The 15,423-nt window shown below is 38.5% G+C and overlaps 2 protein-coding genes and 1 pseudogene across 5 annotated transcripts; 2 read left to right on the forward strand and 1 right to left on the reverse strand.

Moving 5' to 3' along the window:
* The first annotated feature begins 20 nt into the window (after positions 1-20).
* On the forward strand, positions 21-2,876 carry LOC137720369 (transcription factor MTB1 pseudogene; annotated as a pseudogene). The gene has a single exon (XR_015964048.1). The product of XR_015964048.1 is annotated as a transcription factor MTB1 pseudogene (transcript).
* Positions 2,877-7,564: 4,688 nt separating this feature from the next.
* On the forward strand, positions 7,565-11,524 carry LOC137721459 (protein DEFECTIVE IN MERISTEM SILENCING 3-like). Of its 3 annotated transcripts, none has more exons than XM_068460555.2 (7): positions 7,565-7,715; positions 9,009-9,099; positions 9,322-9,565; positions 10,249-10,440; positions 10,513-10,833; positions 10,921-11,125; positions 11,278-11,524. In XM_068460555.2, the coding sequence occupies exons 1-6, from the start codon at positions 7,695-7,697 to the stop codon at positions 11,099-11,101; spliced, it is 1,050 nt and encodes a 349-aa protein (XP_068316656.2). In that variant the 5' UTR covers positions 7,565-7,694; the 3' UTR covers positions 11,102-11,125; positions 11,278-11,524. The 3 variants fall into 3 exon arrangements, with proteins under 3 accessions (XP_068316656.2, XP_088552729.1, XP_088552732.1); XM_088696603.1 differs by having other exon boundaries at positions 11,273-11,395; XM_088696606.1 differs by having other exon boundaries at positions 7,590-8,537.
* A 174-nt stretch (positions 11,525-11,698) lies between these two features.
* Positions 11,699-14,724, reverse strand: LOC137720927 (zinc knuckle (CCHC-type) family protein). Its single transcript, XM_068460047.2, has 4 exons — positions 14,248-14,724; positions 13,607-13,712; positions 13,163-13,253; positions 11,699-13,000 (listed from the first exon to the last, which is right to left on the reverse strand). Exons 1-4 carry the CDS (start codon positions 14,545-14,547, stop codon positions 11,956-11,958), a joined length of 1,542 nt encoding a protein of 513 aa, XP_068316148.2. The 5' UTR covers positions 14,548-14,724; the 3' UTR covers positions 11,699-11,955.
* Between the last annotated feature and the right edge of the window lie 699 nt (positions 14,725-15,423).

Consider the following 15,423-nt stretch of genomic DNA (forward strand, 5'->3'; position numbering starts at 1 on the left):
ACACACAAAAGAATATCTGCCGACTACTTCTCAATCCCTGAAACCGAAAGCTTCAACCACGGTTCAAAATTAACCCCAATTCAGAGCTTAAGCTTTTAACCACGGTTCACTCGTGCTGTTAGGATTTAGGAGGAAGAGAGTCCAACAACAAAGAAAACAGAAATCAAACGTTGCAAAACCCAGTTTCTAATTCTCTCTCTCTCTCTCTCTCTCTCTAACCACCACACTTTTGCTTTTACACAAACCAAAGGCCGAACCTTTTTTTATGGTATTTTTTCTGGGCTGTCGTTATTGTTCGTGACATCGCTGCCTGTTTGGTTTCCGGGAAAATTTTTGTTTTTTCTCTCACTTTCCGGGAATGGTTGCTGTGCCCAACACTCTTCTTTCTTCGCTGCCTTGCGCAATCATCTCCTCATGATCTCATTTGTTTTGCAGAAGCTGGTGTGTGTAGTTTTTTCCTAACCCTTTGTGTTTTCTGGATTTATTTTGTTGTATTTTTTCTGGGTTTTGCTTTTTACTTAGAATTATCGGCTTTTGAGATTTGAAATTGTAGTCCTGGTGGGAGTGTTTGATTTGGTTGAATGTATAAAGTTTTGGTTTTAGTAAAAAAAAGTCGGGATTTTTCATGGTTTAGGGGGTATTTGGGGCTGAGATTTGATCTGGGGTGTGAAAATTTTAGCTCGATTTTTATAGGGTGGTTGATTTTTCTGGATTTTGGAGATGAAGATTGAGATGGGTTTAGGAGGAGGGGTTTGGGATGATGAAGATAAAGCCATGGTTGCTGCAGTTTTAGGAACCAGAGCTTTCGATTACTTGATTTCGAGCGCGGTTTCCTCGAATGAGAATTCATGTATGGGTATAGGGACTGATGAGAATTTGCACAACAAGCTCTCGGATCTCGTGGAGCGTCCGAATGCATCGAATTTTAGCTGGAATTATGCCATTTTCTGGCAGATTTCTAGGTCCAAGTCTGGGGATTGGGTTCTGTGTTGGGGTGATGGTTCTTGTAGAGAACCTAAGGAAGGTGAAGTGTCCGAAACCACGAGGATTCTCGGTCTTAGGCTTGATGATGGGACCCAGCAGAGGATGAGGAAGATAGTGCTGCAAAAGTTGCACAATTTGTTTGGGAGCTCAGATGAGTATAATGGTGCTCTTGGATTAGACCGAGTCACCGATATGGAGATGTTCTTGCTTGCGTCCATGTATTTTTCGTTTCCAAGAGGAGAGGAGGGTCCTGGCAAGTGCTTTGCATCTGGGGAGCATGTCTGGCTCTTGGACTTGTTGAAATCAGGGTCGGAGTATTGCGTTCGATCGTTTCTTGCTAAGTCTGCTGGAATTCAGACCATTGTTTTAGTCCCAACAGATGTTGGTGTAGTTGAATTGGGTTCAGTGAGATGCATAGGGGAGCGTTTAGAGTTGTTGCAGTCCATAAGGTCACTGTTCTCTACCTCACACATGAGGGCTAAGCCAGTGGCAGGTGTGCCGATGATTGGAAGGAGGAGAGATGAAAATGTCCACCTAACTAATCTGAGCCCTGTGGAGAGAGGGGAAGCAGTTCCCAAGATTTTCGGGCAAGATTTGAACTCAGGAAACTCAGTTCGGCCTCGTTATAGAGAAAAACTTGCTGTTAGAAAGTTGGAGGAGAGGCCCTGGGATGTGTACTCAAATGGGAATAGGATTGCATTTTCAAGTCCTCGAAATGGTATTCATGGTTCGAATTGGCCGCACAATCATGATGTGAAACAGGGGAGCCCAACTGAGATGTATGCTTCTCAAAGTCCGGTGAATAATCTACAGGAGCTTGTCGATGGGGTCAGGGATGATTTTCGTCATAACCATTATCAACCACAGAAGCAGGTGCCGATGCAAATCGACTTTTCAGGGGCCACTTCAAGGCCTTCTGTGGCTCCCCGGCCCATTGGTGTGGATTCTGAAAATTCAGACGCTGAAGCTCCATGCAAGGAAGACCAGCCAGGCACAGCTGATGAAAGGAGGCCACGGAAAAGGGGTAGGAAGCCTGCAAATGGAAGAGAAGAGCCACTCAATCATGTGGAGGCAGAGAGGCAGCGGCGGGAGAAGCTAAACCAGCGGTTTTATGCTTTAAGAGCTGTTGTGCCCAATATATCCAAGATGGACAAAGCATCCTTGTTGGGAGATGCCATTGCTTACATCAACGAGCTCCAGGCGAAGCTTAAAGTCATGGAAGCAGAGAGGGAGAACCTCGGGGGCACTTCAAGAGACGCTTCAGCCTTGGGGGCTAGCTCAGGTATGGAAATTCAGAACCAGGCACCTGAGGTTGATATTCAAGCTGTTAATGACGAGGTTATTGTAAGGGTGAGCTGCCCTTTGGATTCACACCCTGCATCAAGAGTCGTCGAAGCATTCAAAGAGGCACAAATCACGGTTGTTGAGTCAAAACTTGCAGCAGCAGACGACACTGTGCTCCATACATTTGTTGTCAAGTCTCAAGGATCGGAGCGGTTGACGAAGGAGAAGTTGATTGCAGCATTTTCCCGGGAATCCAACTCGTTACAGTCATTGTCATCAGTCGGGTAGTGCGCGCACTGCAGTTAACATAGTCCATAGGTATAGTACTGAAAGAACGCATTTAAGAGTTTCTTCAGATGTTTTTGATATACAGCAGGGAATCCGAAAAGGAAACGCATTGCTAGCTAGAATTAGAGACAAATAACTACCTAATGACCAAGTAGGGGAGCAAAATCTCTGTGATTATTTTATAGCATACATAGTTTATGATAAGTATTCATGCAAGTTCGATTACATTTGTAAGTTTAACCGACCCTCAAATTGTTGGTTATGAAGAAACTGATAGATTATTTTGTTTCTTAAATCTTAGTTTCATTGCTTTCTCTCCATTTGCATTCTTACCATCCATCATCACTACTGTTTTTTTTACTGGATGATATCGTCGATATATATATGTATATGCAGTATATTCTTCTGTTGTCTGAGGAGGATTAGATGAATTCTTACCCAGATTCGACGTTTGAATTCAGTTATCTTGTTTAGGCTTTTGGCCCTCTCTTTCATTTTCCTTTCCCTTTTGAACTGTGAATCGATACGATGAGTAACTGTGATAGAAAGTTTTGAGGGCTTCTCCATAAAAATTCTTGGTTGAACGCATCTGAAACTTAGAACTAGTTTACTTTCTTCTTGCTCTTCTTCCAAATTTTGGGTTACCTTGTTTTCTGCATGGAGATTGTAACCCATTATCTACCCCCTGTCAGTATCTCTCTCTTCTCGTGATGAGTTGACAAATAACTTGATTTGAGAGATACGGAAAGAAAGATAAATATCCGGTTACACTTCAGATTTTTGCCGTTTCCGTGGGGGCGGAGTTGATTTTGGGAGATTTTTCAACGGGAAAAAAAATAGACGCATGTTCCCTTGTGCCATGTGATTTCCTATGCGAATTTTTCAACATGTAGAAAAAAGTCTTCAAATTAGAATTGTCAATTGGTGGGGATGTGACAATACGTGTGTAGTCTTGTGGTTGAGGGACAAGAGCAGAGGTGGACTCTTGGTATGCATATGTTTCGTACTTGCATAATTGAGATCACATGGCATTGGTGTGGTGCCTTCACAGCACTTGTTCACATTTTCCTTGTTTGTTCCTGCAATTGTAACTGCTGTCACGGGTAGGTACCTCAACACGCTTTTCACAAGGGGCAGCTACTCAACTGTTTTCGTACTTATTTTCAGCGTTTTACTTATGTAGTTTTTAATATCTGGCCCACCAATGTTGGGAGAATGGTGGGTCAATTTGAACACAGAATTTCCGGTGCAAAGATGAATGCTAGCTAGTGCTTAACCGCTTTTAGTTTGGTTGTTGGATGACGGTGGTTTTGATTTGTATTTTGCAAATTGAATCTACTGGATGCAACTGCATTAACAAAATGTAGGAACATTCTTAGATTTAGTTTCTCATTTTTTCTCACTTTCCTTGGTAGGGATTTTTTAGTATGCTTACGAGTATATTATACACTGATATTTTTTTATTGTTAAATATTTGATGTAGAGTCCAATATCAAAGATTTTAACTGCTAAATACATCGAAACATAATAGAACCTTGTTATCGGCAAGTCGAAGTGAGATTTGCATAAATGCACATGAAAAGGAGCAAAGGAATAGATCATGTCCTCCAAATTTAGGCCATCCCTTTTCACACTTCTACTTTCTATAAAGCAATTGAGGTGTCTAAACCTTTACCATAAAAGAATTTGAGGAGCAAAAAAGCAAGAAAATTGGGGCCATGGATCCAATAAATCAGCATACATAATTAGCAAAAAAACTTAGATGAGTAAAAGAATAAAAGTCACTTGGGTCTCAAGAGTAATAGAACAATGTGGTCCAAATGGTATCTGAATTCTACAATTGGCTTGACCAGTGGGCAGTGACCAGTGAAGCAGATTTTGACAGAAGGCATGTGCTCCACGTGTGCTGAAAAAAAGGCCACGGACTATGAAGAGTTAAAAGAAAACTTAGAGAAAAAGCAATAACAATGACATCAAGGGGAATTTTTTGTGCGCTACTGGTTTGTAGTATCTATTTCGAATGTTTAGTCGTTGCATTCTTGTTGTTTAGCTTCTGAATTGCACATTCAATCATGCATTACTTTGATGCAATGTCATACACAGGAGCACAATAAAATTTTCAAACATTGTGACTAATCACGTCGAGAACAAATAATTTTAATGAGAAACGCTCAAACAATCTAACAGTTAGGTGCAATGATAATAGTGAAGTTCACGAGATTTTTTTTTTCTTTCAAAACAGATATTAAAGTGTGTTTCTTTTTCACTACAATATTAAATGCCATCTTCCATGGTTAGGGTTAGGAATTTGGTTAAATTTGAACCCTAAAACAGAGACACACCCCTGCCCACTTTTGTGCTTTTATGTGCCTAACTTGTTCTGCTTTATATATAATAATATATAGATATGTAATATGTATGGTTGCAAAATGCAAAAATACTAAAAACATGTGGCCAAAAGTGGAGGATTTACAAGAAGTCCAACCGCCCATGTGTTGTTTAGGCATTTCCTTTTGTGCCCATTTCTCTTTGGCCTTTGCAGTGTTTGCCCCAATTTTGGAACTTGCTTCTCTGGCTCCCTCAAATGTATTGAAAGTTCCAAAATAACAAAAGCATGTCGTTTGTGGTGTGCTTGTAGCATTTTTAGAGCATTTAAGAGGCAGTGCATGTCATGTGAAGATCGTGGTGCATGCATGCTGGTTAAGTGCATTTGTTTGAAGTAGTTTGTGTAGGGACGGGATTATGCATGCAACTCCCTTATGTATCACTCACATTACGTGACGAGGTCTGGGAGAGTGGAGTTGCATGAACTTGTGAAAACTTACGTGAAACGATTCATACAACTCATCTGTCTATCAATCTCATAGTGTCGAAGTTGCACTGATCTTCTCGTTATCACTCTCTATCACTATCATCACTTGAGTAGAAAGAACGATTAGGATTTCAGAAACCCGTAAATGGCAAGTTTTCCTCCTAATTATGTGGTTCCACTTGATAAAAACAAATGGAACCTACTCAATGCCGTCATATGTGTCCTGCATAGTCGTAGATTATATTCTCACGATAACTTGTAGCTTGAATTCAATAGTCAAATGCATGCATGCCTACCACTGGTCCACAAGGCAATTGGTTGAGAGGAATAAAGAAAGGGCTACCAAATATTTCAAAGATATTGAAGATTTTGACTGATTTCATCCAGACTTTTACTTAGCAACTAAGTTGAAATTTGACAAGCAAGTTTCATACTTTTTTACTTATCTGCCCGTTAGCGTGTTTGAACTGTTTCCACGGTCTGAAAAATAAAAAAAATATCATTATCTTGATTATACTTAAAATACTAAACACTTAAATACAAAATGGAAAATACCAATTTTCTTTCAAACTAAACAAGGATAAAATTGACCCCAAAAAGATACGCATTTTGAGTTCTCTCATAAAGAGGACACATTAGCATCTCGTGCGATGCTATAATGTTGTATTATTGATAGGTCGAAACATCTTTATAACAAACATCACGATGATAGTATACACGAACCATAGAAATTACTCTCTTTGGTAAGAGTTACGACCTTATTAGGATTAGACTAGGCCGAGCTTTTGAATTTCAAAGAGTCGGTTGAGTAAAGCGACAAAAGTTTGGAGCCATGAAGAGATTGTTCAAACGACCATTGCATTTTCTAAATTGAACTGACCACCCATGAAAGAAGTTATGAGCCTGTAAAATGCTTTGGGCCCAACTATAAGATTAGAAGCTATGGGCGGCCTGGGCCTGAGAAGTAGCGTCCCTTGCCTTGCCCGACCCTAAACATTTTGGCTCTAAGAGTAAAATTGGCCAGGCCGGACTGACCCTTTATGAAATTTGTAAAGCCCAAGCTTAGCTGAAGGCCCAATTCAACTCGAACCTATGAGGCCGACCCATGGCTCAATATGCAGAGTCCAAGCCCTACCCATTTTGGAAAGGGTCAAATAAAACCTGGTCCAATCATAGGGTAGGGCCCATAGGCATTCGGAGACAAATGTTGCAATTAGTTATGACATGATTAAAGGAGTTGAAAATAAACTTATATTTGGAAATTTTCTTACTTTTATTTTTATTTTTTAACAAATGATATTATCTATACTAAAGATTTTTTTTTTGGGGGGGGGGGGGGGGGGCGGTGTTATAGTTTCACAATGGCCTAGTAATAATGTTATTCATATCCGCCTTTGGTGAGAATCGAACTTAAAACCTCACACTGAAGAGAATTACCACTAGACCGTAGTACTAAGTGGTTATATTTGGAGATTCTTGAATTGGCCAAAGTTTTAAACTACTTAATGGGAGACAACACTGCAAGTTGAAGTACCTTAACAATCGCTGGAACAAGAAGTAAAATAAAAGATGGCTAAATTGTGAAAACAGAGTTTTAAGGGAAACAACAAAAGCATTGTGGGAACAATTGTGATGCAATTAAGTGTTCTATCATTGTCTTTTACTTATTTTGATTTTAGAATCTCATTTATTACAGAGCATTTAAGTTTTGCTCGCACGTTTAAACTCCATCAAAACTCGAAAGTTAATAAACGATACTTGTTCGAAGCAAATACTCTTAAACCATACTTATTCTTACATTAATAAGCTCTAATGATCACTAAATTCATTGACTTGAGCGTTTTAATCTGTGACATGATCTTGCAGCAATGGATGCATTGATTTTTCTAGATCGTCTGTCTCTATTAGCATTGTTTACAGACCTTTGTTTGCGAGTATTTTTTCTTTAAAATAATGCTCTTCCTCTGTATGAATATTGTATCTGTAGCTTTTCATGAATACTAAACCCTAAACTATTTTTTGAAAGCACAAAACCCTAAACTGTTCTCCTAAAAAAACAAAAAATAAAAAAACTCCAAAACGTTATTTATAAAAATAAAAAATAAATAAAAAAAATAAAAAAAGAGCCAAATGTTGAAGGAAATTTGAAAATATATAAATTGTGGGAGGAAGTGCAAAATTCACAACGTCCTTATATGGCAGATATATTAACAAAAATGCCAAGTTCCAGAAAACCCACAAAGCTGCCATTCTGCTTTGATCTGCCCGAGACCTCCAGAGAGCAAAAATCAGAGAGCCGCTCTCAGTCAGCTTCTTCGCCGCCGGCATGTATAAACCGAACCACCAGGTTATATCTCTGCCACATTTTGTTTCTCTTATTTCCCATTTCTCAACTGCTTTCACTCTTGAAGCTTGCTGCGGCACAAACTCTCAATTTTTACTGTGAACTGAAGTAAAAGCTGTAGTTTTTGGATTTTTAACTGCCCAGAATGTTTCACTATAATTTTAAGCTGTAATTGGTCTCGTGGTAGAAAAATTTTCTGGGTATTTGCCAATTTGAAACATAAATGTGCATAGAATTCCAAAATTTGGGATTGAGTAATGCTTAATTGTACCATCATTCGTACCCAGAGAGGGTCCGCCAATGCTTATGTGGGTCCTATCTTTATCGGAGAACTGGTACAACTAGATGGTAAGAGTAGCATTTTCGTTTGGGATTCGTTTATTTGACTGATTTTGTTATCTTTTGGACAATGTAAGGTGATTTATTTACATGGTAAGTAAACCCAGATAAAATTTGGAATGTAATAGCAGAAATATTGTCTGATTGCATGGGTTTTGGTTTAAATATTAAAAAAAAAAAAAAAAATGGAATATTGGTGAGCAAATGGAAGGTGAATATATACATTCACCGTCTAACGGTCAGATATGGTCAGATATGATATTCTCTCTTTTTGGTTGCATATATGACCGTTAAATGGTAAATGTATTAAATAAATGCCAAATCCGAAAGGTAGCATGGTGTAAGAATGTGGCAATGTTATGTGAATTTGTGATATGTAAACTTGTGTGTATGTATATTTGTGTTACTGATCCTTGAGTTTGAGTCGTCGTTGGATATGCACAAGTGATTGCTACAAACGTCTGCTATATGGTCAGCAAATGGAAGGTAAATATATACATTCACCATCTAACGGTCAAATATGGTTAGATATGATATTCCCTCGTTTTGGTTGCATATATGACCGTTAGATGGTAAATGTATTAAACAAATGCCAAGTTTGGAAGGTAGCATGTTGTAAGCATGTGGCATTGTAATGTGAATTTGTGATATGTAAAGTTGTGTACTTATATATATATATATATAGGGAATTATTATTAGCATTCCAAAAATCTCGTTCTACACTTCTCATAAGTTTATTTTTCTTTTTAATTATAGAAAGTTTGGAGTGACAAATGAGATTTTTGGAGTGCTAATAACAATTCTCTCTCTCTCTCTCTCTCTCTCTCTCTCTCTATATATATATATATATATATATATGATCCTCAAGCTTGAGTCATTGTTGGACAAGCACAAATGATTGCTGCAAACTTCTGCTATATGCTGAATTGAAAACAACTAATTTCTCAAATTCTTCAGAATAATCTAGAAATCAAGCGGCACGAGGATAATATTAAGTTCCTTCAGAATGAGATAAACCGCTTAGGTGAATCTATACTGGAATTGCAAGGTAAACCCCCTCCCTCCCCTTCTACTTATCCATCCAAATCGCATTTTGAAGTATGATGCTTTCGGGTAGGGCTATTCTTTTTATTTTATCAAAAGGTTAAAGTTTCGTCACATTGAGTATGTTAAACTAGCAGGACATTACTGTGTTCTACAAAATTCTTCTGTTCTTTTATGTCTAGTATGTTCTAGATATGACACTACCAAACCTCGCGTGTCTTTCCAGGGAGTCTTGCTAAGCATCAGTCTGCCAATGGTATTGAAATAACAAATGAAAATGGTCCTGCTACTGAGGAGGAAGACCAAATATTGCGGCATGAAAAATCTGCGGCTGGTTTATTGTGTAGGCTGAAACTGTTAGAATCACAGCATGCAACTCAGGCTTTGAATTTGGCTCTGACAAAGGATGTGCTGGGTATTGTTGGCATTGTTGCCACACTTGGCAGAGTCGACGATGACAACCTTAGCAGGTCACATTTTCTTATTATCCATTCCTTTCTCCTGGTAATATTATTAGGGGTGTGATATTCACACACCCCTTTTTACTTCTCCCACATCTTTTTAATTTTCGGCCGTCGGATCGGATGAATTGAAGAAGATCAAGGGACGGAAATTAACAAAAGGTGTGTGAGAAGTAAAAAGGGGTGTGTGGATAGCACACCCCTATTATTAAACAGAATGTTTTCGCTGGATGAAGTCAAAATTTCTTCAGATCACACTTCCTGATTGGCTTTAATGATCATCCAAATTAAAGGCTTCATGAAATGGGTTAGTAGGTTGCATTTTTGAGTTTATTCCTGCATATAATTTCTGATTTAAAAAAAGGAAAGCTAATGAAAATAGCTTGAAAATTTTGAATTTTAACGATAAGGACAAAATAAAAGGTAAAGTGAATAGTACTAGGTTTGACTTTTTAGTGTAAAAATGTGGTTTTTCATTAAAGTGAACAGTACCACGGGTTTTTCGTCAAAACTCCCTTTAAAAAAACCATTGGTCTTGTTTAGAACAAACAAATTATATGCCAAACTAGTATGTGGGGTGCATATGAGGCCTCTTGAAAGCTAATGGCCTGCTTTTATGATTAATCTTTGACCCATAAAGGCCATTATTTACAACGTTGTCTGACATGCACTTCCCTGTAACTTTGAATTAGGCTTCTCTCGGAATACTTGGGACTGGAAACTATGCTAGCAATTGTATGCAGGACAAATGAAGCTGTTATGGTTCTAGAGAAGTATGATGGTGATGGGACAATACTCACCAGCGCTGGCATACATGGTCTTGGAGCTTCTATGGGGAAGAGCATAAGAGGGCGGTTTCTGGTCATATGTCTAGATGAATTGAGGCAAGAAACCTGTTCAATTTTTTCTTTCAAGTTGCTATTACTTATTACATTCTAAGTGTTGTTTGTTTTTAGTCCATATGTTGGAGGGTTTGTAGCTGATGATCTGCAAAGGAAGCTTGATATTCCCAAACCACAGCTACCAAATGGGGAGTGTCCGCATGGCTTTCTTGATTATGCAGTGAACACGATCGATCTGGATAGCAATAACTTGGTTAATGTTACCAGCAGTGGGCATGGTCTGAGAGAGACACTATTCTATAGTCTCCTTTCTCGCCTCCAAATGTACAGAACCAGAGCGGAGATGCTTCTTGCTCTCCCATGCATAAATCATGGAGCACTGTCTTTAGATGGCGGGATTATTAAAAAGAGTGGCGTGTTCATCCTGGGAAGCAGGTTAGTTTGGAATTAAAATAGAGCTCTTGAAAATTTCGTCTAATGGTAAATACTGATTTTTCTTATAAAAATGTTATCTACTCTCAGTAAAGATATAGAGATCAAGTTTCTTGCAAAATCTGGAGAACCTAGTATGACTGTAAACGACGACAAAACTGAGGATATGATCAAGAAGCTGAAATTGAAGCGAACACATGTTACTGAAGATATGCAAAGAGAACAAGAATTGTTGGACTTCGCTAAGTCAAACTTGGCACGAAAAGTGTGATTCCGAGAATTTTCCTTTTCGCAGGTACTACCCCGAAGGATCTCTTGAAAACTGTAAAATAATCCATGGGCTTCTGTCGTTGCAAATTTATCCATTTATACCACCATGATTGGTGTCTTGAACTTGCCATTAGACTGAATGTTACTCTTAACTTTTTCTTGTATTGGTTAGAACAGATGCATGATGGCCAAGATGGCAGGCATCGGCAGATTGGTCGGTTTTTAGGCCACGATGGAAAAGCAGCATAGTGTGTTGATTTTCTCCGTCTGTTGCTTATCGGTTGGCTTGAGCCTGTACTGTTTTCATCCTCAAGCCATGTTTTGTTTGTGTAGTAACCTTAGAAATTTTAGCATGAAGAATAATACATTCAGGAAGGTCGGTATTTTTTGCCTGATTGGATGCATCTCAAGTACATTTTCGTAACTCTGTTTTTTTCGTTGAAGCTCCAACTTCTACTTTCTTTTCCCTTCAGTATCATAAAAATCACTCGCATGACAGAAGACGAGTTCCTATTAGAGAAGCACTGTATAAACAATATGTATATAAGAATTTACAACATCAAACCTCGATGAATCTCAAGCACCTGAATCGACAATCTTTTCGGAAAGAATGGTATGCATTTACAATAATTTGAAAGAAAAAGAGCGTACGGTACAAAATCACAATCGATTTCAAAGCCTTGCACACAAGAACATGTCCTCTAAAGCAGACTTGGACCTTGTATCAAATTCAACAGAACATAACCCTCAAGGACCGCCCTTGGAACTATAACACACTTTGTACCTGCCAACTCTATAAAAGGTAATAATGCTGTTAGTGAAAATGAGATGGGAGGGGAGCTCTACGGAAACTAGCTATTCCGCTGCCCTCTCAGACACGTTGAACTCCATGCTTGTACGCATAGATCCATTTCCGTCATGCTGCTTCTCATTAGCTTCCCTGTCATCTGCCTTCTCAGACATGTTGACCTCCACACTTGCAGGCAAAGATCCATTTCCCTTGTGCTTTTTATCATTAGCTTCCCAGTCGTCCTTCCTGCTACGATAACGACAATGTGAAGCAATGTGCCCTTTCTTGCCACAAGCATGGCAAATAACTCTGCCATTTGTCTCCACTTCTGGCCTCTTCCATTGCATGCTTCGTGGCTTCTTATCTCTTTGCCTCGGTACAGATTTCCCTGGCAGATTGCTCGTCAGGTTAAATGGTACTCTCTGGTTACCCCCAATACGGGACTCTTCTTCAACCTTCAAACGATCCATTAGCATTGAAAAAGGTAGATGCTCCTCGCACAACAACTTAATGTACACATCCTTCCAAGATGGGGGGAGTTTGGAGATGATGACACTGACATGAAATTTTTCCTCAACTGTCATCCCAGAATTTACAATGGAATCGGCAATTCTATTAAATTCCATAACTTGCTCCAAAATTGGTCTTCCTTCGAGCATCTCAAATTCGATGTACTTTTTAACTAGAGTTCTATCTGTTCCAAACTGCTCAAGGAGATACATATGTTTTAGATCTTCCCACAGTTCTCTAGCAGTCATAGTTTTCTTTGAGTAAAGATAAAACAGATCATCAGATAAAGCATTTAAGATTCTGCGACGACAAACTAAATCATCATTCACCCATTTCTGTTCAGCAGCCTTTGAATGAGCAATTTCTTCATTAGTTGCTTCCGGGCCAAGTGTACTGCTTGGGCGTGGCTGAAATAGCACGTATTTAACCTTTAATTGCTTCAACAGAAGCTCCATCTGTTGCGCCCAGAATGGGTAGTTTTTCCCATCATAACGGCTAGTCTCAACGGTAGCAAGTTCTTGAGGAGCAAAATCATTCAATGAATTAGACGTGTCTTCAGCTTGCTTACAATGTTCAGTTTGTTTACTCTCAAGTTCAGATCTGCATTTGTATTATTAGAAGTCAGTCAACCATTTTACAGCAACAAAATAGTTATCGAGGAGAAGCCTACAAATCCACTTGCTCAAGATAAAGCAGAATATGAGAAGAGACTTATTAGAATGGATTTAACATTTATTCAATTTATCAACAGTTTACTCTCACCTTAACTTTGACTCCAACTTTTTAATGGCTTCCTCTATTGCAGGGACGCTCTTTTTGAACGTTGCCCATTGTTCGACCGGCAAACTAATTCCTGAAAAGATATTATCAACACTCACTACCGAAACAAAAGCATTGGAAATAGAAAAATATACAAGGCATTAATTCCAACCCAAATCTAATAGCTTTTGCAATGTGTGCACGTTTGCGACGTGCAGAGAGAAGTATGGAGAATGGATTTCAACACAGAACATACGTGTGTGCGATCTAGCAAAGCAGTGGATATTGTTAGGACAATAATCAACTCAATATTTAAAAAACTTATCTCTTATCAATAACAAGGAGACCGATGCAAATGATGAATTGTTTCAATGAGACCAGGGAAGAAATGTAAAGCAGTTTCACCGCAGCTAAATTAGATGCAACATTTAGCTGAAAGGTGGTCACCTCTGGGAGCACGAATTTGCTTTCCATCTTTTTGATAAAAATCTCTAATTGACACGTAAGTTCTCTCTTTGAAATCGTTAATCACCACACTTCTCCTGCTAGACAGCTAATCAAACAAAAAACTTGTGATCAGAAATCGAAACAGACAGACACACACGATATGATGAAAATACAAGAAAACACACAACTCGGAATTTTCTTAATCCAATGAATGTATCCACTTCAAAAACTCAATTTATCTTGACTGTTGGCCTGCATATTTCCTTAAACCTTACCAGAATCTAGTGTTCTAAACCTAAACAAATGTTTTCAAAGATGAATCAAATGTAGATGGCGGTTAGGCCAGTAGGTCACGGTAGCGTGTGAAACCCTAAACCCTATTCAATTAGAGTAGTTTAGAATATCGTCCCGTAAAAAGAGAAATGAATCAAATACTTACCCAGAAAACACTAAATTTCAATCCTTTACACACATTTGAGAGTAAAAATCAGTAAATCCTCAAACCAACTAAGCCAAATAGTTACATTCACCTCACTTTACTAAAAACTCACCTAAATGCTAAAACTGATTAATAAAGATTCAAACTTTCCCTCCGTTTCCCACACTTTCTCAGTAACCAAACACAAAAATTGGGGTTTTACCTTACAAATTAGACGGCCTCCGTCCTCACTCGCCTCCATCTTCAACCTCGCGCCTTGCTCTTCTCGCACATTCGTCTCCATGGGCTCCTGCCCAGCGTTCCCCTCGGGCTCCGTGGCCGACATCAGAAAACTTTCGATCACGCTTCGCACGAAGCTCTTGTGCTCCGTATCCGATAGCTCAATTCCGAGTTGCTCCGAGGTCATCTCTCGGACTTTGAACTCGGTCATCTCCTCCAAATTCGTTTTCTTCAGTATACACAGAACCGTTTCTTCGATTTTCCGTCGAGTGTCAGAATCCATTTTTGCTTGCTAATTTTCTCGGGAAAATTTTTGCTGAGAAATTGAGAGGAACGAATTTTGATTTTTGAGGTTAAGTGGGGGGAGTGGAGGTGGAGAGTTCAGACTCCGATAGACGGGCCAGGCGGCGTCAAACGACTCCGTTGGGCCTTAAAATATCAGAGGTAGGGTATTATTCCTTGTTAGGGCTATTCAAACACTTTTTTTCTTGTGACACTAAAAAGTTTTTTTTTATCGTCGAGTAAAATTAATTGAAGAAGATCAATAATAAAAAAAATTAACAAGGATGTGAGAGATGTAAAAATGGATGTGTGAATAGTAGTATTCGCATTCCTTTCGGTATAATTTTTTGGGCTCGGTTGGGATAGAAAGCTTTCGTCATAAGCGATTTTGTTACAAATGTTTTTATTTTATTACACATTGAAGTCACTTTAGAACACGGTATAATGATATTACACTAATATCTTCATAAGCAATCTCATATAAATTGTGTTTTGATAAACAATTTTATGTGATTATAAACACCTAATATCTTCATAAGCAATCTATGAACAATTTTATGCGATTATAAACAACATGTTATGACATATAAGACTCATTTGGAAGTATTTTTAAAGTGACTAAAAGCGTTTTAGGTGAAAATATTTTTGAAACTAATCCTTAGAAAACTACATGTGAATCCTATAAAAGCACTTAAAGTTATTCTTGCAAGATGCACCTGTGTTTCTTGCAGAATGTACTTCAAGTGTTTTTCGAACCCAATAACATTTTCTCGTCTTTAAAATTGTTTGCAGTCATTTTAAAAGTATTTTCAAATAAGTTCACGGAGTTACAAATGTACAAGATCACTTGAATTAAAACTTGTACGTACACAAATTA

The sequence above is a fragment of the Pyrus communis genome, chromosome 1, assembly GCF_041283825.1.
Source record: "Pyrus communis isolate YQ-2024b chromosome 1, ASM4128382v1, whole genome shotgun sequence".
Classification (NCBI taxonomy): domain Eukaryota; kingdom Viridiplantae; phylum Streptophyta; class Magnoliopsida; order Rosales; family Rosaceae; genus Pyrus; species Pyrus communis.